At 43.5% G+C, this 26,112-nt stretch overlaps 2 protein-coding genes and 2 pseudogenes across 2 annotated transcripts; 3 read left to right on the top strand and 1 right to left on the bottom strand.

Moving 5' to 3' along the window:
• Positions 1 to 9,143: 9,143 nt before the first annotated feature.
• On the top strand, positions 9,144 to 11,363 carry LOC112936966 (probable serine/threonine-protein kinase PBL10). Its single transcript, XM_026021622.2, has one exon. The coding sequence runs from the start codon at positions 9,154 to 9,156 to the stop codon at positions 11,080 to 11,082; it is 1,929 nt and encodes a 642-aa protein (XP_025877407.1). The 5' UTR covers positions 9,144 to 9,153; the 3' UTR covers positions 11,083 to 11,363.
• Positions 11,364 to 15,427: 4,064 nt separating this feature from the next.
• LOC107279383 (wall-associated receptor kinase 3-like) lies at positions 15,428 to 17,525 on the top strand (annotated as a pseudogene).
• A 1,999-nt stretch (positions 17,526 to 19,524) lies between these two features.
• LOC107279258 (uncharacterized) lies at positions 19,525 to 20,777 on the bottom strand (annotated as a pseudogene).
• Positions 20,778 to 22,288: 1,511 nt separating this feature from the next.
• Positions 22,289 to 24,118, top strand: LOC112936998 (putative wall-associated receptor kinase-like 16). The gene is made up of 2 exons (XM_066305898.1): positions 22,289 to 22,294; positions 22,386 to 24,118. The coding sequence occupies exons 1-2, from the start codon at positions 22,289 to 22,291 to the stop codon at positions 23,427 to 23,429; spliced, it is 1,050 nt and encodes a 349-aa protein (XP_066161995.1). The 3' UTR covers positions 23,430 to 24,118.
• Positions 24,119 to 26,112: the final 1,994 nt, after the last annotated feature.

Raw genomic sequence — 26,112 nt, 5'->3', positions numbered from 1 at the left:
TAATTCATTTATCTGGTGGATTTGACCTGTATGGGGCATATCTTCTTGATTGTTTGTGTTGTGCTTGGTAGTAGTTGCCAATTCCTATTGTTGGTTGTGCTGTGATGTCACATTGTATGTTGTCATGGCAACAACATCAGTCTGTATGTATCTATGATATGATTGCAGAGACATTACGTCTAACGCTGTCATTATTCTGGTTTTATCCATACTAGTTATCTGCTCATGCATTGAAACGGGTCCATATCACTGTAAATGGGCATATATAGTGTGGATCTCACCTAATGCACGAATTTTTTTAACCAACTGCTTTTTATCCGGAGTTATCTTTTTTTTTTCGAGTGGGTAGGAAGACCAGCAGTTTTTTTTTTTAGAGTGCGAGCGAGCGGGGTGAGAGATATGGAGTTCATTTACTCCATTGACTTGGAAGGGTATTTCCGTCATTTCCCATGCTCCTAGCTGAGTCAGAGGACAGGCTGTGATCTCTCGGCCCAAATCACGCTCGTCTCATAACAATGATACATGTAAATCTTTTAATAAAAAAAGTGTTGATATCCTCAATGATTGTCAGCCCATTTTGGCCAAATAGAATTTCAGTATCTTACCGTTACAATTTGGTTTTGAAGATGAAAAAACTTTGGTTCACTATTCATTAGAAAACTGCATCCATATGTTTATCTCAAGCATTCGTTGAAGATGAAATAGAAGAGTTGAGTCTTCAATGGTGAACAGCGCCGAATTCCCATCGCTCACCATGCACACAGTGGAAACCGAGACCGGTTGCGTTCCTTCTGTGAGATTGGGATATTAAGCCCTTGCCATGGCTTGTCTGGCGATGTTCTCTGCTGCCATAGCTAGCAGGACCGCAGTGCAATTCCCATTCTTTCCAAGTCTGGAATCCCCAGTCCACCATACTCCTTGGGAGCACAAACTCGGGCCCAAGCAACCCGACAGACTCCGCCGTTCGCAATTGCTTTGCCGGCCCAAAGAAAGCCGTGGCGAATTTTGTCAATCCCTTTGATCACCCATATCGGTGCGTTGATGGCCATAAGCAGGTAAATAGGAATTGAGCTCAACACAACGTTTACCATGGTGGCCCGACCAAAAGATGTCATCAAATTGGGTCTCCCTGGCGTACTCCCTACCGATGCAAAATTGGACAGCCCGGCTCGCCATTGATCAGAACATGGGAGCTAGCTGTTCGAAAAAGCATGGCAATCCATGAACGCCACCGGCAGCCGTAGCCTTTGTGCTCCAACACTTCTAGGATGAATTGCCAAGAGATGGAATCAAATGCTTGGGCAATATCAAGCTTGAGCAGCACCGATGGAACCTTCCTGTCGTGCAAGCGTTTAGCCGATTGCCTCACAAGCATGAAGTTGACCTGGATACAACGCTTCTTAACAAACGCACTCTGATTTTTAGCGACCAATGTATCCAGCCTCACAAGCATTGCTTGATTACATGGCTGCGATGGTATTTAAAATAAACAATTGTACATGTTCAACACAAGTAATTTCAGCTATATGACCAAATCCTCTGTCTCTCAATAAAAACAAGATTCAGGGAAAATATGAACTGAACTTCATGCCTACCCTAACTGAATCCTCCCGTCGATGGCGACATATCCTTGGTGATGACCCTGGCCAGAGCCCAGCTGGGGCAGCGACGGAAGATGGCCCATGGGTTGGGTATGAAAATATGTGGTGGAAAATGCATATGTAGTGAAAAGCTGAAAACTATTGTTGGATCGAAAAATGAATGTTCTAAATTCGTACGAGTCACCATGAATAAATCTGTGAGTAAAATTTTTACTCGTTATGATGTAGGTAAATCCCAGACATATATATTTCAATTCAATAGTAGTTTTCAGGTTTCCACTAAATCCAATTTGGATCCAAAAATCTATAACCAAAAACCAAACCGATCCAAACCTTTTTACCTCCACCCAAACCAGCCCAGCCCAATAGTTCGTTTCCATCCATCCAAAGGCCATCCAGATATGAAACCAATCCATTAACCCACCCATTTCAGTCCAACCCATTAGCTGGCCTTGAACATGGAGACATGGTAATCGCAGTCCCTGCCTTTGGGACATGGAAATATATTCTCACAACACAAAGTTTTAAATACGTGTGACACATCTTATATTCATTCTGATTTTCTTTAAGTAAAACCAACATTTTTTTCGTCCATCGGAGGGAGTACTAGATGGCAACTGTTTAAAAACAACAATCTTATATTCATTTATTTTTGGGGCAATTGTGTTTTTGCCCTTACTTCAAAGTTCAATTGTGTAGGGTTTGTGATTTTGCCCCTGCTTTTTTGAAATGAAACAGCCGTTTGTCCCTGTTTTGACGGTAGTTTGGTAGGCCTAGAATTTCCCAATTAAACGAAGAAAGAAAATAATATTATAATTTATGAATGACTATCCTACCCTTGGTTTACTGAAAGGGCCAACCACTTGTTGGGAACGATTTCCCCAAATTGAGGCGGCTGGCGGTCTGCGGCAGAGAGGAGCAGCATCCTCGCGCGCGGCGAAGAGGATCAGCGGCTCCGTCGGCCAGCGAGCAGCGAGCAGGGAATTCATCACATTCATCAGGAAAATATTTGATCACCAAATGAATTCCTTGCAAAGATGGGGAAGAAGAAAAAGAGGATATATATATATATATATATATATATATATATATATATATATATATATATATATATATATATATATATATATATATATATATATATATATATGGAAAAGGAAAAGGAGAAACAAGAGAGAAAAAGTTGCTAGCTGCCCATGGACGAGATGCTCGCCGCCCAAATCATCGCTTGCTCGATCGCGTGCTGCTGCCAGGGAAGCCGACGCCGCGAGCTCACGCACTGCCGTTGGAACTGCTCCGATCCTGCCGGGGTCACGGGCTCCGCCCCCACCTGCTCACGCGCTGCCGCCGGAGCTGAAGCTGAAGCTTCACCGGCTGGCACCGTCGCCTGCTGCTTTCCGTGCTGGGCTGCTTCGCGAAGCCGCGCCCGATCGACGCTGATGATGCTCGGTGTACCGGCCCGCCTAGAGTAGCCCGGGCGTCTTCTGCTCCTCACCTCGCCCAATCGGCGTGCCACTTGCGCTCGCTCGTGCGCCGCCGCCACACTGCCGCAGCCACCATGTCGTTGATCTCAATAGCAGGGGCATATTTGTCCATTCACCACACATTTAATACCGTTACCATGAGTTAACAGAGTAAGGGCAGATGGCTACTTCATTTAAAAAATATGGGCAAAATCGTAAACCCTAAAAATCAAGGGTAAAATCATAATTAAACTGTAGAGCAAGGACAAGAACACGATTGTTCCTTTATTTTTCTACAGGGCCTTTTCGGTAGGCCTAAATATGGCTGCAATACAGCCAACCGTAACAGTATTGCACATATAATCTCATTTGCTAAGGCAGCAGCTGCAGCAGCACAGCTGCAGCAAGTATTGCAGCCGAACAAGCCCTTTATCCCACATGGCTGTGCCCATCCCACAAAATACAAACGAGTACTTAGATCGTGTCATTACACGAGTCAACAACACACGCGCACACAAAAGTTCAACATCTCAAAACATATATCCCTCCGTCCCTAAATATATTTAGACGACGTTAACTTTTTTTAAACATATTTGACTGTTCGTTTTATTAAAAACTTTTGTAAAATATGTAAAACTATATGTATACATAAATACATATTTAACAATAAATCAAATAATAGGAAAAAACTAATAATTACTTAATTTTTTTTAATAAGACGAACAGTCAAACATATTTAAGAAAGTCAACGGCAAAATATTTAGGGACGTAGGGAGTATAAGGAAGCAAAATGAACCTATTCCCGAAAGTCACTCTCATCCCTTTGCAGGTGATTCACAGCCGAGCGTGTTGCATTGACAGGATTCCGCACAAAGCACAACAATGGATAATCTGAGTATGCTGCCAGAAACCACTCCGATATTCTGCGTTGTAAAGAAGATTTCCCACTAGAGACGCTTGAAGATTGCAAGTAAGACTTCACGAGCATTAGAACACCTCCATTCGTCGCGTATCGCTCTTCAGCATGGTGATCATGTCATTCCATCCAACATACTTCTGGACGATGGTTTTATGACAAAGGTCACAGCCTTTACATTAATTATCAACAAGGTTTACTGAGGATAATGCAACTAGAATATCTATGGTTAAAGGCGATAGAAACTACATCGACCCGTAATGTAGGCACACTAATTGCTACTCAAAAAGCGATGTTCACCGCTTTGGCGTTGCTCTTTTGGAACTCATTACAAGGAAGCAACCAGTTGGAGATTGTCCGGAGAAATATGGACTAGTCTCCGAATTCGCCAGAGCATACAACATGAACAAAAGTGGAAAATGGATGTTTGATGAGGGGATTGCAACTGAAGAAAATATCCCTGTCCTTGAAGAGATCGGAGAGTTGTCACTCCATTGCATCAGTTTGAAATTGAGCAAACGACCATCGATGAAGGAGTACTGGTGGAGAATTGCTTTTTAGTTCGGTTCGTAACCCCCCTGTAGTCCGGGACTAAAGATCGCTATCTTTAGTTCCGGATGAAATAACCGGGAGTAAATATCGATCCTCTTTAGTCCCGGTTGGTACGATAGGGCAGTCCTCGGGCAGTCCATTTTCTTTTTATTTTCTCCCAAATCGAGTTGGATGTATATACCCGGCCAAATCAAATACCAAATCCCCAAATCAATGTAACATCCCAAATCATTCACATCACAAATACAAATCCTAAATTTTACAAAACATCACAAATCTTAAACAAATTACACACAAATGAAATGCATCACAGATCGATTATACATCTCAGATCCATGCAATGAATCACAAATTGTAATAGAAGAAATTATACATCTCTCAAATCACAAATTATATAAAAAAGGGAGAACCGGCGCGCTGCCACACGCCTGCCACTGCTTGTCACGACCGCCGCGCGCTGCCCCGCAGGCTGCCACTGACGCACGCCGCCGTGCCGTGTGCGGCCCCGCCGCCCACCGACGCCGGCCCTCGGATGTGAGGAGGAGAGGGGAGGATGAGGAAGGGGAGGAGGGGGGAGGAGGAGGAAGGGGAGAGGAAGGAGCTAGATCTGATCTGAGAGATAGGAGGAGAATCTAATGAGGAGGAAGTTGGTTTGGGACTTAACCGATTAGATGTGGGAGAGAAATATTTACTCCCGGTTAGAGTTTTTAACCGGGACTAAAGATCTCTTTAGTCCCGGTTGATAACACCAATCGGGAGCAAAGATTACTCCCGGTTGGTAACACCAACCGGGACTAAAGATCCTCGGCCCCCTAACATGTCTCTGACAGGCCACGAACCGGGTCTTAAGATCATCTTTAGTCCCGGTTGGTAACATCAACCGGGACTTAAGATCAAAATTTTTATAACCGGGACTAAAAACAATCTTTAGTCCTGGTTTTTGGAACCGGGACTATTGTGGAATTTGCCAGACCGACCAAAGATGGTTTCTCCACCACTGGAGGTGGCAGAACGCTTGAAGAAGATCAGAAGGTGGTGTAACGGCCAGGAGGGTTACAAAATGTTGATTCAACCTGAATGCACAATGGCATTATATTGTCTCGGTGGTCACAATTTGTTGACTGAAGCTGGACATACCTGATCAATGCGCTACCTCATTCAGAGGTCGAAGATTCATAATCCCTTGTAGTCACTCTCACTTCACGATAGACATTGTCGTTTTCTCCATCAGAACACTCTTTTACATGTATTTTTATTCTGTTGTTGGTTGTGTTGCATGTTGCATTGTTGTCATGAGAATATTAGTTAGCTTGATATGGATTCTATATGACTAAAAAGGAAAACACACCGTTGTTGTATGTGTCTGTTGATGTGTCTATTGGCACAATTGGAGTTTAATTACCTACATGCAGTACAGTGAAGTGTAGTTCTGTATTCAATTTGGCTTATTGGGCCAGCTTATCAATCACCGGGCTTATCACAACATATGCTTTTCAAACTCTTACGCGGTGTGAGTTTTTTTCCTCAAAAAACCATCTATATAAGTTTTTTTTTAAAAAAATATGAGTTAAATCGATGTTTCTATTAATAGTTAATGCTTAACCCTAGGGCGAATGGGGCATACTTCCATGTTGTTTCGTACTACCTCTATTTTTTAATATATGCCGCCTTGACTTTTTAACAAACGTTGGACTTTTCATCTTATAAATCAAAAATTCTGAGCAAATATAAAAAAAATTAAGTCATGCTTAAAAGAACATTTGACGATAAATCAAGTCACAATGAAATAAATGATAATTACATTTTTTTAACAAGACGAATGTTCAAATGTAACTAAAAAGTCAATAACGTCATATATTAAAAAACATAGGGAGTATAATTCATAGCCCCAACCTCGTGAACGCAAAATTAAAGCCCTGCACATTGTCTGCTCACGGCTTCACCCGGGGGGTTTTTCCCCCTCTTTCCCGGGACTAACTTCAGTTGGTCCCGGTTAGATAATGGGGTACACACGCGTGCGTGATCAGTGGTACTGCACGTTTCCCGTGCACTGAGGTCTAGTGTCTCCAATTTCAATCCTAGCGTGTGTTATGGTGAGTGTGTGGTATGTGTTCGTGTGCGTCCTACCTTATACCCTCTCAAGGAAAAAAAAATGTCATCAGTGCTTGGTAGACTGGGGTAGTCCAATCGCAATCCTTCTCGTCGCTCACATCTCTCGCCATCCGCCATCGCTCTTCTTCTTCGTCACGTGTCGGCAGCGAGTATGTGGGGTGGGAGTCATCGCGGCGGCTTCCGCAGTCCACACATCTCCACTGTTTATGATTACTGTTTACTAGTTGTCTTCTTCATCATATTGCATTCGAGACTGCAGCATCGATCCATATGTATCCAGCGCTGGCTGAGTCGTCGTCCATGCGATGCCTCGCTCTACTATTCCTCCACTACTCCATTCCTCCGCGAGTGTACAGGGATATATAGCTACAGATTAAAACGCGGCGCTCGATCGGGAATCCCGGCGACCGGCGGCCGGCCGTACATCGTCGGCGGCAGCGGCGTGTCCTGAAGTCGGTTGGTGGGTGCCGGCCGGCGACCATCGCCTACAGGCTACCGGTATGGCTGTATGTAGCGCATCGTCATGTCATGTTCTTTTTTTTATTATTATTCAGGTGGTCTGTTCAGGTTTTTTTCTTAAGATTTTGGTTTTTAAGACGGTATATTGGTGTTCATGTGATGGGAGTAGGGGTGGAAAAAAAAGCTCCAAGCTCGTGGCTCGGATCGGCTCAAATTTGTAGTGTTAATCTAAGCTAACCTTGTCGTTCACGAGCTGGTTGTTTAGCTCGTTAGTACCAAAATGATTTTTCTGGACGAGATCCTATTTAGTTTGCAGACAGACCATAACTTGTCGCGTCAGAAAAATCAACCAATATTTTTGCATACGACTCTTTAAGAGACCCGTATGCAAAAATTGATTTTTGAAGGCGGGCCTCTTAACATGTCCGCATGCGAAAATATGATTATTTTCACATGCGGGCCTGTTAAGAGGCACGCCTGCAAAAAGTCCAGCCGGCCTCCCTCCACCTTAAAAATCTATCACCCCCACTCCCTCTCCTCTCCTTTCTTCTCTCTCCCTCACTCTCCTTCGATCTCCCACTTCTCTCCTCTCTCTCAGCCCTCTCTCTCTCTCTCTCGGAGGCGCAACGACAGCGGCAGTGGCGGTCGGAGGCGCGACGGTGGGGGCGGAGGAGGTCCGCGACGATGACGGTGGAGGGGCCTCTCCGCCTCCCTCGCGGATCCGCAGCTGGCTGGCCTCGAGAGGGGCAGATCCGGCGGCGGTGGTGCTAGGGGAGAAGGATCCGGCAGTGGTGGGCGGGAGGCGCGGCGCGGCGGTGGGGAGGCTTGGCAGCGGCAAATCTAGCGGTGGGGACGCTTGGCGGCCACAGATCCGGCGGTGGGGAGGCTTGGTGGCAGTGGATCTACCTCCAAGCAGTCGGCGGCGGCAATGATGACAAGCGGCATCAACGATGTGAGGGGCGGACCCAGCGTCCCTTTCCTCTCCCGTGCGGATCCCGCCGCCCCTACGCCTGACGACAACAAGGAGGATGAGGATGGCAACGACAGCGACGACGAGGACGGCGGCGACGACTTCTAGGGTTAGGGTTTCGTGATTTTTGGTTTTTTATTTTTTTGGACTTTTATTTTTGCGTGCAGATGACATAAGCACCCGCACGTGAAATAGCGATTTTTGCAGACCATTTAGTGCGTGCGGCTAGCCCTTCTGCAAAATCAATTTTTGTACTAGCGACCATTTCTTTGTATATTTAGTGCTTTTTCACTAGCGCTTAATCTGTTTGTTACATTAAAACTATTTGTATTCGTAGACCATTTGCAGACCATTTTGTGCGTGCGTGCGTGTGGCTAGCCCGTCTGCAAAAACAATTTTTGTACTACCGACCATTTCTTTGTATATTTAGTGCTTTTTCACTGGCGCTTAATCTGTTAGTTACATTATAACTATTCGTATTCGTATTTAGAGAGTTCTTTATTAGTTAGTGCTTATTATTATGTTAATGTATGATAAAGTGATAAATTTTGAAATTGTTAATATGATATAAATGAGATATAGCTCGTTAATGAGCTAGCTAGTGGGTCGAGCCAAGCTAGCCTTCTAGCTCGTTAATGTTAACAAACCAAGCTGCACGCTAGCTCAAACAAGCCGAGTTGGCTTGTTATCCATCCCTAGATGGGAGGATCTCTACGGGATGTTTCTTGTTTTCAATTTGATTGCATTTGAATGGCTTCAATGGAAAATCCCCCGTCTTTGTTTGTTTTTTTGGTGCTCACCTTCCCTCTGGCCGGCCCTAGTTAGAGGTAGAAATATTTGTATTAATTTACCGCATATATATACTAATTAACACAAAGATATACTTTTCCTCCTATATCCACTGCCGACTAAAGAGAACTCATCCTCTTTATTCAAAGATTGGAGGATTAAACTGTGTTACTCCCTCACAAAGGGCATTAATAAATTGATATCATTATTTATGTTCAAGCAGGTGTCAACAATTTCTTCGAATCTCAATATATATTGTTAGGGGAGAATAATCTCATCCAAAGGCAAGGGATGACAATGCGTACGGTCCATGACAATCCTAATATTAGGATTTTCACAGAAGGTGATATTGAAAGAATTACAAACAACTATAGTACTCTCATTGGAAAAGGTGGATTTGGAGAAATCTTTAGAGGGGTCCTTGACGATGAAGATGACATGGTTGCAGTAAAGAGATATATACGTGGAGATTTAAGAGATGAGTTTATGGAAGAGGTAAGAATCCATGCTCAAGTTACCCATAAGAACATAGTGAAGGTTATAGGCTATTGTATAGGAAAAAAATCTCTAATGATGGTAACTGAGTTTATCTCGAATGGGAACCTTGAATATGCCCTTCACAACAGTGGCATCTCCATCCCTTTGGGTACACGCTTTGGCATTGCTATAGGGTGTGTAGAAGCATTGAGTTACATGCATTCAATGCATTTATCAAGTGGCAACCTTATATGTCATGGTGATATCAAACCTACAAATATTCTTCTAGATGGCACTCTTATAGCAAAAGTTGCAGATTTTGGGCTCTCGAAGTCTCTTTCTGGAGGCATCACTCGATATACTGAAAATGTTAAAGGGAGTATAGATTACATGGATCCTATATATCTTTCGGCAGGGCGTGTTACTCGAAAGAGTGATATCTATAGTTTCGGAGTTGTTCTGTTGGAACTTATATCTCAAAAAAGAGTAAAAGAAAAAGGGGGCATTAACTTAATTGCCGCTTTCAATCAAGCTTATGCAAATGGAAAAGGATTCAGGGGACTGTTGGATACAGAAATAGCAAATGAATGCAATATGAAGATTCTTGAAGGGATAGGTAAGTTGGCAGTCGAATGCGTTGCAATAGACGCTAATAAACGTCCTAATGCTAATGATGTGGAGAAACGTCTTCTGATGCTTTGGGCAGCTCAGCATGGAAAGGAGGAGAACATAATCAGGCGATTATACAGGAGATCACCACCAGAAATCATTAGCTCCAGCTCAAGTAACAAACTCGGCAATGCCCGGATTTTCAGGGAAGGGGAACTGAAGAAAGTCACAGAGAACTACTCGAGTCATCTTGCTACAGGTTCATCTTATAACATCTACAAAGGAACACTTGAGGACAATACTTTGGTTGCAGTGAAGAAATATTTTGATAGATATGAGGCTGGAAAAGAGGAGTTCCGTAGCAGAGTGGCAATGGTCATCATGTCTCCGGTTGTCCATAAGAACATCACCAAACTTCTGGGGATTTGTTTGGAGGCCAATCCTCCAACTCTAGTATATGAGTATGCTGCCAGAAACCTCTCAGACATTCTGCATTGTAAAGAAGATTTCCCACTAGAGCTACGCCTGAAGATTGCAAGTAAGACTTCACGAGTATTAGAACACCTCCATTCGTCGCGTATCGCCCTCCGGCATGGTGATGTCATGCCATCCAACATACTTCTGGACGATGGTTTTGTGCCAAAGGTCACAGCCTTTACATTGTCAACAAGGTTTACCGAGGATAATGCAACTAGAATGTCTATGGTTAAAGGCGATGGAAACTACATGGACCCGTACTATAGGCACACTAATCTCGTGCTACTCAAAAGCGATGTTTACAGCTTTGGCGTTGTTCTTTTGGAACTCATTACAAGGAAGCAACCAGCTGGAGATTGTCCGGAGAAATATGGACTAGTCTCTGAATTCGCCAGAGCATACAAGATGAACAAAAGTGGAAAAGCTATGTTTGATGAGAGGATTGCAACTGAAGAAAATATCCCTGTCCTTGAAGAGATCGGAAAGTTGGCACTCCATTGCATCAATTTGAAATTGAGCAAACGGCCGACGATGAAGGAGGTGGCAGAACGCTTGAAGAAGATCAGAAGGTGGTGTAACGGCCATGAGGGTTACAGAATGTTGATTCAACCTGAATGCACAATGGCATTGTCTCGTCGCTCACAATTTGTTGACTGAAGCTGGACCTACCTGATGATCGATGCGCTACCTCATTCAGAGGTCGAAGATTCATAATCCCTTGTAGTCATTCTCACTTCACGATAGACATTGTCGTTTTTTTTACATCAAAACACTCTTTTGCATGTATTTTTATTCTGTTGTTGGTTGTGTTGCATGTTGCATTGTTGTCATGAGAACATTAGTTAGCTTGATATGGATTCTATATGACTAAAAAGGAAAACACACCCGTTGTTGTATATGTCTGTTGATGTGTCTATTGACAGAATTGGAGAGCTAAGGAGATGTCCTCTTGTGCTGGGGTTTACCTACATGCAGTAGTGAAGTGTAGTTCACCCGGCTTATTGGGCCAGCTTATCAGTCACCCGGCTTATCACAACATATGCTTTTCAAACTTCTACGCGGTGTGAGTTTTTTTTCTCAAAAAACCATCTATATAAGTTTTTTTAAAAAAATATGAGTTAAATCGATGTTTCTATTAATAGTTAATACTTAACCCAAGGGAGAGTGGGGCATATTTCCATAACTAAGCAAGCAAGGTTGCTCCAATGGAAAGATCGAGAAGAACATAACTAAAACTTTTCGCAAAAATTTTTCCATAAAAATTTAAGTATGTTACAGTGGGCCACACCTATCAGCGACCTGCTCCATCCTATCTTCTTCCTCTTCTCTCGCTCTATCTCTCTTTCCTCCTCTCTCAGTAGCACGTGGGAGGAGTCGCCATCCGGACGCCACGGGGGAAGGCATTGCCAACCGGGGGGAGGAGGTCGGCGGTGGTGTCGGCGCGGGGAGGAGGTCGCCGATAGCAACACACGCGAGGGAATTGGTAGCCGGTAGCGGTGTGAACGCGGGGAGGAGGTTGCCAGCCTCAATGATGCGCGGGTGGAGGTGTCGCCGGCCGTGGCCGCACTTAGGGGAGGGGAGGATCTCACCAGCAGTGCTGCGCGAGGGGGAAGGGGTCGCCGGCCACGGCTACACGTGGGGGGAGGGGTCTCCGGGCGCGCGCGATCGTGGGGAGGAGCTCGCCGGCATCGGCGCACTTGGGGAGAGGGGTAGCCGGTCGCAGCCGTAGGCGGAGGAGGGGTCTTTGGCCGCGGCACAAGCATTGGGAGGAGGTCGTCACCCGTGACCGTAAGCAGGGGGGAGGAACCGCCGGCGGCCATGCATGGGTGGTCTGCTGTCGTTCTACCGCTCTGCGCCACCTGCCCTTGCCTGCACGCGCGAGAGAGAGAGAGACAAGGAAGGGAGGATGAGAAGGAGAAGGGGATTGACTAGTGGGCCCTACCTTTTTTTCAACTTACTTGTGGGAGTGGGACTCATTTCTATTTTCAACTTATTTGATGATGACTAGGCTGCCACATCAGTAGATTTAGACCAAGTCAACTTGTCACATCAGAAGAACCGTTTTCAAAACCACTGAGGGAATCCATTTGCTCTGATTTTTAAAGTTAGGGGAGGTGTTATACCTGGTTTTGTGGTTTATAGGGATGTGATTCAACGAGTTGAGGGATATAAAATAGACGTATTCCAAAAAGAAAAAATCGTGGCGATCCAAATTTGGATGGGTCTAAGTGGGCCGCACGGTTCTACAGCTCCGTGGAGACTGGACCAGATCGCCATCCTTCCCGGAATCAGCGGCTCGGCGCCCTCCCCACCGCCGCCGCCGCCGAGGGCGCGAGTGGCTGGCCCCTTCGATTCGAGCTCACTAGTAAATCTTGATCCTTTGTTCCTCTTGTCTTTACATTGATTTCGTGCAACAAGATGTGATCAGATCTGGCATTATTCATGATCCTGAATATAGATAGAATTGAAATTAGCGACCAATCTAATATGTCTATATATCAGTATATGTGTTTACATCTGCAGTTGCCCATTGGAATCGATTTCGTCCCAACCTTTCCCATGAACTATCTAGCTAGAGGAGCTTGAGCTACCCAATCGAGAGGCCAAGCTGCACTTCAAACCCCGAAATGACAGTGAACTTGATACGAGGAGGCCAACCAGCTGACGCCAATCACAGGCGATGGGTGGGATAGACGCAGTGGTGAGCTGGTGAGGGCTCATCTGGCTGATGATCTATTGAACGCAGTGGTGGAGCAGAAAAAAGTTCCTTGGTGTGCAGAACATGATAACTGAGTTTTATAAACATGAAAATCCTTTTCATAATTGAGGCTACTAATCTGTAGGTGATGTTTGAACCTTTTTCCTTTTTAGTTTTTGGGTATGCCAGTACATACTGGGAACTACCCCTGGATCTGCCCCATTGGGGGTAGCCATTGACCTTGCATATTTCACAGCCCATGTTACCATGCCTTACAACTTGTTTTTTTTTAAAAAAAATAAAAAATCCACATGCCTTACAACTTGTAAATGAGGTCAACTCTTTTCTTAGCACTATAATGCAACTCGACTGCAATGCTTTTACTTTGTTCTATTTTTATTCTGAGTTTAGCTATGTCTAGATCGCATATGCGTGCTCTTACTTTTAAAATATTTCTATTTGAATATCGGTTATTTATAACTAATTTTCATTTGGAGTCTTGTGCAATTATAACCTGGTTAGACTACACAATGAAGAGTATTTTTCTTTCATTTCCTTAAATTAACACTGCAACTTCTATTTTCTTGATAATGATTCTGGGCATATTTTCTTTTACCAAATTGTTTAAATTTATAACATACTCATGCAATACAATATTATAGATGGGGGGATGTAACTTAACTAATGTGCATGTGTCCATATCCTGTTTTGGTGAAGTAATATATAACCATGCATTCACCTGCAAAGGCTGTCCAAGCTTGATATTCTCACAACTGGAGCACATATTTAGCCTTTACAGGAGCCTGCAGGAAGAGTTACTATACAACTGAGAGCATCTGCCAGAAGAGTTGCTATTCGGTATCTCAGCTGTTGTTGGTGGAGGGCGTGTATCTGTCGCGGAGTTCCAGGGTATGTATGTAGAAGTAGAGTGTAAGATCAATGATTCGATCCTACATAGAGCACCGTTATATGTTATGTTCCCGTTACACTTCTCTCTTATATCAATTGAGTTGGAAAATGATATCTATTTGTGAAATGCTACAATGTATCTTCTACATTTCTTTCCTTAGATAGTTATTACGGGAGAATTGTGAGATGATGTTGCCAACGTACGGCTCTTGGCTAGTACAGGAAACACTAGCAAGGCCAGACCGGCCATTCTCCACACCATTAATCTTTTGCACAAGCAAATTGAGCTAGCGTGCATGTAGAAGCCCGAAATACACCCGGAGTTCCTCTCTTTCCAGACCATTCAAGCGTTTTGGCATGAATTCTTCTTTTTACTCCCTCCGCTTCTTACTACTCCCTCCATATTTTAATGTATGACGCTGTTGACTTTTTAACAAATGTTTGACCTTTCGTCTTATTTAAAAAATTTATGTAATTATAATTTATTTTATTGTGACTTGATTTATCATCAAATGTTCTTTAAGCATGACATAAGTATTTTTATATTTGCATAAAAATTTTGAATAAGACGAGTGGTCAAATGTTGATTAAAAAGTCAACGGCGTCATATATTAAAATAAGGAGGGAGTATTTGGCAATTGTTATAGTCTGATCACAGATATTTTCTAGATCATTCGATTGTGATGAATGATGAGATCTATATGTTTATATTCCGTGTAGCATACTTCAATAATATGGTATATTTTTTTAATACATATAAGTTTATTTATAAAATAGGAGTGGTCAAACTAAAACAGCGTCAAAGTTCCCAGGTATATATTATGAAACAAAGGGAGCATAATTTTAACTCCGGGTTTCGTTCAGTATGAATCGTATTTGATGTACATGAACTATATGCTTTATTAGAACAATAACTATGATCTGGATTCCTTTTTTTTTCTATTTGATGTTGTAAGTTTGTACTCCCTCCATCCCAAAAAAAAAAACAACTTGTCCCATCCCCACCTAGGTTGATTTTTTGTGGGACGGAGGGAGTAGTCATCAAGAGTGTAGATGAAGGTTCGTTTTCATCTTGTTTCAATAATATAATAGATAGATATGGTGTTTGTTGACTGCTGATGATGTGTAACTATGCGTTTAATTAGGAGAAAAAAAAAGACCATGTTTCACCCCCTCTAATTTCTAAAAAGTAGGGCAGGCAAATGCACTATCAATTCCATTGTTTTCAAGAGAAACAAGAGAATGTGATAATTTATAGCAAAATAAAATAAGCTGTATATATAAAAGTGTGACCAAACTAAACTGTATAATGCCTCATAGAGGGCATTTATTTTTCTTTTGCAGAGTGAGGTCATCAACAGTTTCAAAAAGTGGGAATTTTATTGTTGGCATAAAATGGAACTTCCTGAAGACACGATTATGACAGGAGATCATAGTCAATGGGATGATAATAGTAATATTAGGAGTTTTACAAAACATGATATTGAGAGAATTACGGGCAACTATAGCATTCCCATTGGAAAAGGCGGGTTCGGAGAAGTCTTTAAAGGATTCATTGATGATTATGACCGTGATGTAGTTGCGGTGAAGAGATATATCCATACCGATTTGAGAAAGGAGTTCATGGAAGAAGTAAGCATTCATAGTAAAATCAACCATAAGAATGTAGTGAAGTTCATAGGTTATAGTACAGGGGAAAACACCCTAATGTTGGTAACTGAGTTTATCTCCAATGGGAACCTTGAAGATGCACTTCACAAGAGTGATATTTCCATCTCTTTGGATACAAGATTGGGCATTGCTATCGGGTGCGCAGAAGCATTGAGCTACATGCATTCGATGCACTTATCAGTTGATCTTGACAGCCTTGTATATCATGGTGATATTAAGCCAGCAAACATACTTCTAAATGATAGTCTTACAGCAAAAGTATCTAATTTTGGACTGTCAAGGCATCTCTCTGGAGGCATTACTCGATGTACAAATACTGTAAAAGTATGGATTACATGGATCCTATATATCTTCACACTGGGCGGATTACCTGAAAGAGTGATGTCTATAGTTTTGGGATAGTTCTCTTGGAACTAATCACCAGAAAGAGGGTAAAAGCTGGGGGAAATAGCTTGATTGAAACTTTCAGTAAAGCCTTTGTCAAAGGAAAAGTGGTGTCAACGGAAATATTTGATGCAGAAATAACACAAGCAAGCAATATAAAGATTCTTGAAGATATAGGAAAGTTGGCAACAGAATGTGTAACATTTGGATAGTGATAAACGTCCTACAATGAACAATGTCACAAAACGGCTTCTGGTGCTTTGGAAAGCTCTGCGTGGAGGTGACAGAAGCATAAGCCGGCGATTCTTTTGGAGAACAGAAAATGAATTGGATATAGGGAGTGGACAAGGCACAAGCAGTATCAGATCTACTAGCTCGGTGCTACGCTGTTTTGGCATTTCTAAGAGGAATACCAGCAATTCTGATATACTACCAGAACTCAGCATTGATGGAAGAATTTTCACAAAGGAAGAAGTAAGTCGATACACGAAAAATTACTCACACTTAATTGGTAAAGGATGGTCATCTGATTGTTAGAGTTGTCTATTGGATCACCTAGGCTTAGATCTAGTCGGGTGGTTCTATTTGCAATGGATGAACAACAATAGATGAATGAACAAAGAGGGAGTGAGAGGATTTAGGGTTGTGACCAGTCGTTGTTGAGGAAGAGGAAGTCCGGCCGGCCATCGTCGTTGTCGTCGCGGGCTTGACGTGGACGGCGGCGACGATGTGCTCGGTTCCGATGGCGGTGATGCGGTTGCAGCAGCGACGGTGTCAACGACGAGGCGTGGCGCGGCGGTGGACTTCCCGTCACTGGCTGCGCCCCCTCGATCGGTTAGGGTTTATGGGGTGGAGTGGCGGCGGCGACGAACCTCGTTCCTTTTGTGTGTCTTATCCCGTCCCGTCCTCCACCCCTCTTTATATGGCACAGTGTGACGGGGGCCCACCAGCCATTGGGCTGGGCGCCCCCGATCAGGGCGCGGGTCAAGGCCCCCTTGAGCCGTTGGGCTCAAGGGGAGGGAGATCCATCTAACATTCTCCCCCTTGATCTCACTATTTCCTTTAGCTTTTTCTATTCCATCACAGATTTACATATAGAGCATGTTTCATCGTCACGGTTAATTACCGATGGATTCGACAGCCACTATACACATCTCTATTCAGAAACAGATACTTTAACTTTTGGGCCCTATAGTCCAGGATTCATAAGGCTTCCCTTAAAACCCATGCATGCTACATGTTCCTTGAACATGTTGGGAGGTAGGCCTTTCATGAGCGGATCCGCGAGCATCCTTTCTGTTCTTATGTGCTCGAGACTGATTGTTTGATCCCGGACTTTGTCTTTCACAACATAGTACTTTATGTCAATGTGTTTGGCAGCACCACTTGACTAATTGTTGTGAGAGTACATTACTGTGGGTTCTTTATCGCAGTATAACTTTAGTGGTTTCTCAATACTATCAACCACCTTTAAAACCGGGTATGAACTTCATTAGCAAGTTCACCTGCCCCGTAGCCTCATGGCATGCTATAAACTCGGCATACATGGTAGACCCTGCAGTGGTAGTCTGTTTTGAGCTTTTCCATGAAATAGCTCCTACTGCCAGGGTAAACATGTATCCCGATGTTAACTTTGTATTATCTTTTGCAAAGTCAGAATCCGAATACCCCACTATCTGGAGCGATTCTGCTTTTCTGTAAGACATCATGAGGCCTTTTGTTCCTTGCAATCACGCAAGACTTTCTATACCAATTTCCAGTGCTCTAGGCCTGGATCACTTTGAAATCTGCCAAATAACCCGGTAACAAATGCCAAATCAGGTCGTGTGCACACTTGCGCGTACTGTAGGCTTCCTACAGCTGACGCATATTGCTTTGTTTTCATTTTATTGAGCTCATACTGATTTCTGGGACATTGCGATGCCCCATACTTTTCGCCTTTGACTATAGGAGCAGGTGTAGCACTGCATCTGTACATATTGAATTTCTTCAACACCTTTTCTATATATATGCCTTTTGAGAAAATCCCAATGCATACTTTGTTCTATTTCGGTGAATCTCTATGCCCAAAACATATGAAGCCTCACCGAGGTCTTTCATGTCAAAGTTTGAGGACAAGAATTTCTTTATTTCCTGTAGTAGATTGACATCACTACTAGCCAGTAGAACGTCATCTACATACAGAATTAGGAAAATGAGTCTCCCATTCTTAACTTTGAATCAATACAGTTGTCCTCTACATTCTCTTGAAAACCCAAATTTCTTTATTGTTCCATCAAACTTCAAGTAGCATTGTCTCGAAGCTTTGCTTTAACCCATAAATGGATCTCTTTATACGGCATCCCATATTTTCGTTTCATTTCATGACGAAACCTTTCGGTTATGCCATGTTTTAAATCACCATTTAGAATTTCCGTTTTTTACATCCATTTGATGTAATTCCAAATCATAATGTGCCACTAGTGCCATTATAATTATGAAGGAATCTTTACAAGAGACTGGAGAAAATGTCTCATTGTAATCTCTTCTCTTTGCGTGAAGCCTTTTGCCACGAGTCGCACTTTAAACTTTTCTATATTCCCTCTAGAGTCATATTTGGTTTTGTAGACCCATTTACAGCCTACTGTTTTGGCTCCTTTAGGAATTTCTTCTAAATCCCAGACATCATTTAATTTCATTGATTTCATTTCATCTTTCATGGCTTCTCATGGCCTCTTCATATGAGATGGGATCATCCTCCATATGCGACTCTTTCAGGCCTTCTAGGGGCCTCCTATTCTGGCACATTATCTGTTTGAGGCTGTTGCAGCTCCTCCTCTGATGTGGCAATAATTTCTGTTGAATCCTGTAGAACAGGTTCCTCACTTTCATTCATTGTTGCCACAGGAGAGATAACAACAGGTGTTGGTACCGCAACGGCATGCATTGCTGGCACAACATTTGCAGGTAGAGAGAAGAAAGGTTCCTGAGTCGACGGAGCGGGTACAGACACCCGCCTCTCCTCAAGATCAATTTCTCGAATTACCGAGCTCCCCCTAATCATTTCGTCTTCCAAGAAGACGGCGTGTCTCGTTTCTACAAACTTTGTATAACTGTTTGGACAGTAGAAACGATGACCCTTTGATCTTTCAGAATAGCCAATAAAACGGCAGCTTACTGTTTTGGGTTAAATACTTTATCCTTTGCAGGACTCCCCCACACACGGAGGATCCATAGCTCATACGGTGTTTTGGGCACCGATGCATTCTATACATTGTATGCATCGTTCTAAAACTGAGAACTCCAATGGAGGAAGAACTACATTCTTAACCAGTCTCTCAATTCTCCCCCTCGAAATATGGCATAAACAACAGTGCCATAATTTCGATGAGACATCAGAAGTTCGCTTTCTTTTCTTTTGTCAACGAGGACACAACATTCACATTCTCAGAAAGAGATAACAAATAAAACTGATCTTGCAACACAAGACCAATACATTCATTATTATACCATAGTTCACATTTGCCATTTCATATCTATCAGAATCCAATTTGGATACACTTATTATCAAGTTTCTTTGCAAAGAATGGACATAAAAACATCTGGAAGTAAAAGTGTGAAGCCATTCGCGAGTTCTAGGCGAAAATCTCCAACAGCTTCAACTTTTGCTTCAACTCCAGTGGCAACTCTAATGGATCTTTCACTTCTTTACGTAGTCCTCATTGAACGGAATCCCTTTAAACAATTACACACATGAATAGTTGCTCCAGAATAAATCCACCATGTGGATCTAGAATAACCAATCATAATGAGATTCTTTACAAATGTAATAATGTTCTCACCTTTCTTTGCCATGATCACTGTCAGGAAGTCAGGATGATCTTTCTTGGAATGTCTTGTCTTCTTGCAGTGTAGACACTGATCTTGTCTCAACTGTAAACTGTTGTTTCTGAGGCAGATGCTGAGGCTGTTTTTCTTTTAAGGAGGGTGACCTGTGGCTCTTTTCCTTGTTATCTTTGACAAGGTTAATGGAGTCACCATTGGTCTCTTTGTGTCTTTCCTCCTCTTGCACACAATTAGAGATGAGCTCTTCAATATTCCAATTCTCTGTACTTATTTTGTAGTTGACAACAAGGTTGTCAAAGTTCTTTGGCAATGAGGACAAAACCAGATGGACCAGAAAGTCATCTGAGATGCCCAAATCTTTTTGCTTCAATTTGGAAGCCATGTTGCTCATCCTAAGAATGTGGTCTTTTACACCACCTCCATGGTACCTCTCTGTAACAAGCTGCTTTATCAGCTGTGTCGCATAAAACTTTGAAGAACCAGTAAACTGGCTCTTTATACTTTCGAGGTACTTAGAGACAGTGTCATACTCTGGGATTGAGCCCAATATGGTTGGCTCAATCGTGTTCTTTACCGCAGCCAAACAATTCTTGTTGGCTGAAGACCATTTCGCATGCTCAATGTCATACGACATGATGAGGGAAGCATTGTCCCTCTCTCTCTTTTGCCATTCAGCATCTGACTCTTTTTCACCTCTGAAAATTTCAGCAGGTTCTATAGGACATGGGGTAGTCAACACCCAGTCCACCTCTCCCAAGATAAAAGCAAGGTCGAGTTCTCTTTTCTATTCTTCGTAGTTATCTCCTTTCAGGGTCGGAATATCTTTAATGTAACCCATCAAGGAGTAGCCACCTGAGATGATCATGTATTGTGAGAACAAAAATTAACATTAAAATTATTATGTATTAAGTCTACATCACCGTTGGGCAAAAAATAGACATAACACATAAAGCCATAACTATAACATTGCAATTATCAACGTTGGTCAGAAAAATTACAACATCATAGCACATAATTAATGTTCCTAAAATTAAAATCTCCCGTTGGTTTGAAATTTAATTTTAGAAACACTAATTTTCATCAATTTCATCTATTTGCAGCGGAAGATCTATATACAATTCGTATAAACAATAACAAAACTTTGTTATTTACTCTGTAAAATTCTCCCGTTGGTTCAGATTTAAACAGAGGTAAAACATGTAAAAACAATTCAAAATTCTATTGTAATTTGCATGAAAATATACAAAATACATGTTCAGAAGCATTTCTCACATTTATCTATTCTCTAAACAATTTTCACGTTGGTTCAAATTGCTTAGAAATAATCACAATAATTATACATAATTGAAAAAGCTTCTGAGAGGACCTATTATTAAACTTTTCTTTTCTTTTTCTTTCGGCCCCGAGGGACCTAAATTGAACTTTTCCGGCCTTTGCCGGTCGGCCCATGGCCACCTTGCGCGCGGGTGAGCGCCCCCTCCCCTCCCCCAGGCCGCAACCTGGGCCTGGGCCGGGAAAGCCGCCGCCGCGCGCTCCCCACTTGGGCCGCTTTCGGCCCGGCCGCCGTCGGCCGTCCGATCGCTAGGGTTTCGATCGGACGGCCGGGCGCTGAGATCGGAGGGACAAAAAAACCCGACCCCAGCCGCCGGCCGGCCGAAACCCTAGCCTCTTCTCTCTTGCGGGCGGGTGCGGCCGCGCCGAGTGGCGTCATCTACGCCGGCGACCCTTGCGCCGCCGCGCGTCCACTTTTTCTCTAGCGCGCCGCCGGGCGGAGCGGCCGAGCGGAGCGGCGTCGCCGCCGCCAGCGGCCCTTGCGCCCTCTTCCTTTTCTCTTCTCCGCTCCCCCCACCGTCTCTAGCCCCCACCGTGTGAGAGAGAGCGGCGGCCGAAAAACGGAGATGGCGGCGCCGCCACGGGCCCCCTCGCCGGCGCGCGCGTGCACCCGCGGGTGCGCGCGCGGCCGTCGAGTGGCTCCTCGGCGGTGCCTCTTTGCCCCTCCCCCCCTCCGTGGCCGGCGTCATCGACGGCCGGCGACGAGGTAAGATTAGGGTTAGGGTTTCGATCTTTTTGATCCGTTGGATCGTTTGCTTTTCTCTTTGGATTTCTTTCTTCTCTGTGGATGTCTATCCCCGAACCAAACTAAACGCTAGGATGGCTCTGATACCATTGTTAGAGTTGTCTATTGGATCACCTAGGCTTAGATCTAGTCGGGTGGTTCTATTTGCAATGGATGAACAACAATAGATGAATGAACAAAGAGGGAGTGAGGATTTAGGGTTGTGACCAGTCGTTGTTGAGGAAGAGGAAGTCCGGCCGGCCATCGTCGTTGTCGTCGCGGGCTTGACGTGGACGGCGGCGACGATGTGCTCGGTTCCGATGGCGGTGATGCGGTTGCAGCAGCGACGGTGTCAACGACGAGGCGTGGCGCGGCGGTGGACTTCCCGTCACTGGCTGCGCCCCCTCGATCGGTTAGGGTTTATGGGGTGGAGTGGCGGCGGCGACGAACCTCGTTCCTTTTGTGTGTCTTATCCCGTCCCGTCCTCCACCCCTCTTTATATGGCACAGTGTGACGGGGGCCCACCAGCCATTGGGCTGGGCGCCCCCGATCAGGGCGCGGGTCAAGGCCCCCTTGAGCCGTTGGGCTCAAGGGGAGGGAGATCCATCTAACACTGATGTCTATGAAGGAAAACTTGAGGATAATACATTGGTGGCTGTGATGAAATGCAATCTGGTAAACAAGGCCCAGAAAAAGGTTTTTAGCAATGCAGCAATGATACAGTCCCAAATTGTTCACAAGAACATCATCAAAATTTTAGGTTGCTGCTTGGAGGAGGAGATTTTAGTTCTTATATACGAGTATCCTTCTAGAGAGAATCTCTATGACATTCTGTACGGTGTAAAAGCTGTCCGACTGGTTTCACGCCTGAATATAGCAATTAAGATTGCAGAAGCATTACTACACAATCATTCTTGTCTCATCCAACAAGGTTCTGTTATGAGAACCAATATCCCACACGGTTATGTTATGACACCCAATATACTTGTCGATGGTAACTTTGTGCCAAAGCTAGCAGGCTTTTCAGTCTCACCCAGACTTATTGAGGGCAACAAGCATGCTATGTTTGATTATGACAATATGAACTGCTATAAGAACTACTTTGACCCAAGTTTTCCTAAGTGTGGGATACCAACGGTCAAAAACGATGTGTACAGCTTCGGTATTGTCCTCTTGGAGCTCATTAGCAGGAATAGACCAGTATGTCAAGAAGGGGATAATCTCCTTGTGTCTAAATTTTTGAGAACTTACAACAGAGACATACATGGAAAGGCAATGTTTGATGAGAGAATCACAGAAGAAGAAGACATTCATGCCCTTGATGATATTGGGAGGTTGGCGTTGAGATGCACGCATCCAAAAACCAACAGGAGACCAACAATGAAGGAAGTGGCTGGACACCTTGAGATGATCAGGAGCTCTTGGAAACTGAAGACGGCCATGGGAGCTACCACAAGTTAACTGAAGCCGAAGCTGCAAAGGCCGTTGGCAACGATGGAACTGAAGCCAAAATATATTGCGTCATAACCTATTTTAAGAAAAATAAAAAAAGTATATTGCGTACAATTACATACTCCATCCGTACTCGTAAAGGAAGTCTTTTAGGACAGCTATACGGTCTCCAAAACACAACTTTGACTTCTTGTTTCTATAAAAATATTTATTGAAAAGTGATATATGTATACTTTTATGAAAGTATTTTTCAAGACAAATCTATTCATATAATTTTTACATTTTCAGACTCAACAACTTGAGAGTTATTCATGATTTATATTCCTAAGGTTTAACTTAAACATTGTCCTAAACGACTTTCTTTACGAGTATGGAGGGAGTATACCTCAACGGATGTTGGGTTATTGCTACTTGAATGCTAATTGTACCATATATGATAGGTTTTCCAGCTCTTTTCCCATTTGTTGTTATGGCTTTTCATTTCACTTCATTCTTTGGCTGAATGGCTGTGTGCACAAGGTGCAGGGACAATTTGCCGTGCAAATATTTTTCTATAACAAAAAAAAAATTGATTGTTCGTCGCGTTGGGATGCTGTATTATTTATTGTCACAAGAACATTATAGTTACAAATGTACTTAGTTATAATTTGGTTGTAGAGTACATATCGTTCAATGCAATTATCCCCTTTTTTCTCTTTTGATCAGGCTTCTTGTAAATATAATTTGGTTGCGCTGCACGTGTTTTTATCTGGCATTCTGGCACAGCAGAAATCTTGTCATTTTTAACCCTGTCTCTGTCGTCTGTTCCCAAACCGGGAGTAAACTAGTATTGGAAACAAAGGGCACAATCAAATGGATCAAATTTGGAGAGAAAAATATATACCAAATTTTTTCATGCCATGGCTACAATAAGACAGGAAAAACAAAATCTCCTCCCTACCAGGTTCACTACATCGGTTTAGGGTTTTTATCGGGGGTCACCGAAATCCCGAAATTTAGTTGAATTTGAACAAATATTACCCAAATTCATGAAAAAATTGAAAAATTCAAAACTTTCAGCCGGATTAATATCGTATCGGGGGTCACCGAAATGACCGAGGTCCGAAATTTCCAACCCTGCTCCCTACAGACTCACAAGGAGAAGATTTCAGTGATCAAGGCTGTCATCCTCTGGGCAGCATACAAGGAGAGATTGGGGGAAACAAACTGTCCAACAGTGCACTTTAATCTGCAGGAACTGCTTACAGCACATTGTGAGCTAAGTTGTCTTGAGGAACCTTTCGCTCATGAGGAGATAAATAAAGTGGTTGCCTCTCTTCCATCAGATAAATCACCCGGTCCAGATGGATTCAATGGGGACTTTCTCAAAGCCTGCGGGGACATCGTAAAAGAAGATTTTACTCACTTTGTCAAGGGTTTTATGATGGCGCAATCAGTATGTAAAGTATTAATGATTCCTATATCACTCTGGTAAAAAAAAAGAAGAAAGCTCCTGCTACAGAATCAAACCACACACATCACCAACCAATGCATATTAATAATATATTCATATATATACTATTGCGACTAGATGTTTTGCAGTATACTTCATCAGTCCCAAAATATAAGCACTTTTAGACTTTGATACGGTATTTGAGATGCTATTTTGACCAACGATATCTATAAAAGTATGATGTTTTAAATAAAAAGAATTACATATTGTGATAGTGTGTTTAATCATAAATCTACTAACATTGATTTTACATGATTAATCCCTTTTATTTTTTTTGTTATTAATAGTCAAAGTTACAAATATTTGACTTGTCACTATGCTAAAAATGCTTATATTTTGGGATGGAGGGAGTATATTTTTTTTCGAGGGGACAGGCAAAGAGCTCCTGCAATTCACTATAGAAGAAGAGAGTTGATCCAGTTTATAAGGAAAATTGGACCCAAAAACTTTACAGCAGCACGGTTAATTAAAGGAAAACCGGCGAAAACCTCGACATTGACAAACTGAACCTAAGTACAGCCGTCCAACAAGAGAAAAAACTCCTAAAACGAAACCTTCAAGAAGGTTACACCGACGGAACGACAACATCGTCCGATCCTAACAAATCTAGGTTTTCACCCGGAGAAATCTCTTGAAGTGGAGTTGAATGAGGGCTTCAGTAGCAACGATTTCAAGAAGGTGAACGGCGCCTAAGGGCGTCACTGTTGCTAGCACCGACAGCGGAGCTTCGCCTTGGAGCACCCATCAACCATAGCATCCACGGCGGGAGCTACCAAATGTCACCTGCACACCAGGGTACCTGCAATATTCACACCACCTGCACAGACGACCGGACTCCAATCCACCCCGTCCCCACCTGAGGACGCGCCGGATCTGGGCAAGAGGAGCCAGATCTAGCCGTCCTCCTCACCACCAATGTCGGCCGACGCCAAGAGGAGCGCCGAAGAACGCCAGTGGCAACCGCGGGATACCTGCGTGCGCTGCCCACCGCCGGCCGCCGCGCCGCCGCCGGATCCGCGGCCTTCACCACCGCCACCCCATCCCCACCGCCATCACCCACAACTCCACCCGGTGCAACTCACCTCGACCGCCACTATCCTCCGTCCCCGTCGTCGTCGTCCCTGCCGCTAGCCACCCCGGCAGATCCGGCCGGAACGGCGCCGGTCTGGCGGTCACCACTGTCGCCACTCCGGGCGGCTC

The sequence above is a fragment of the Oryza sativa genome, chromosome 11 (genome assembly GCF_034140825.1).
Source record: "Oryza sativa Japonica Group chromosome 11, ASM3414082v1".
Lineage (NCBI taxonomy): Eukaryota > Viridiplantae > Streptophyta > Magnoliopsida > Poales > Poaceae > Oryza > Oryza sativa.
The sequence above is the reverse complement of the archived record's forward strand: the minus strand, read 5'-3'. Positions and strand labels throughout refer to the sequence as shown.

Coding starts and splice junctions, on each gene's coding strand:
- LOC112936966 (XM_026021622.2), top strand. CDS start 9,154: ATGACAATGCGTACGGTCCATGACAATCCTAATATTAGGATTTTCACA.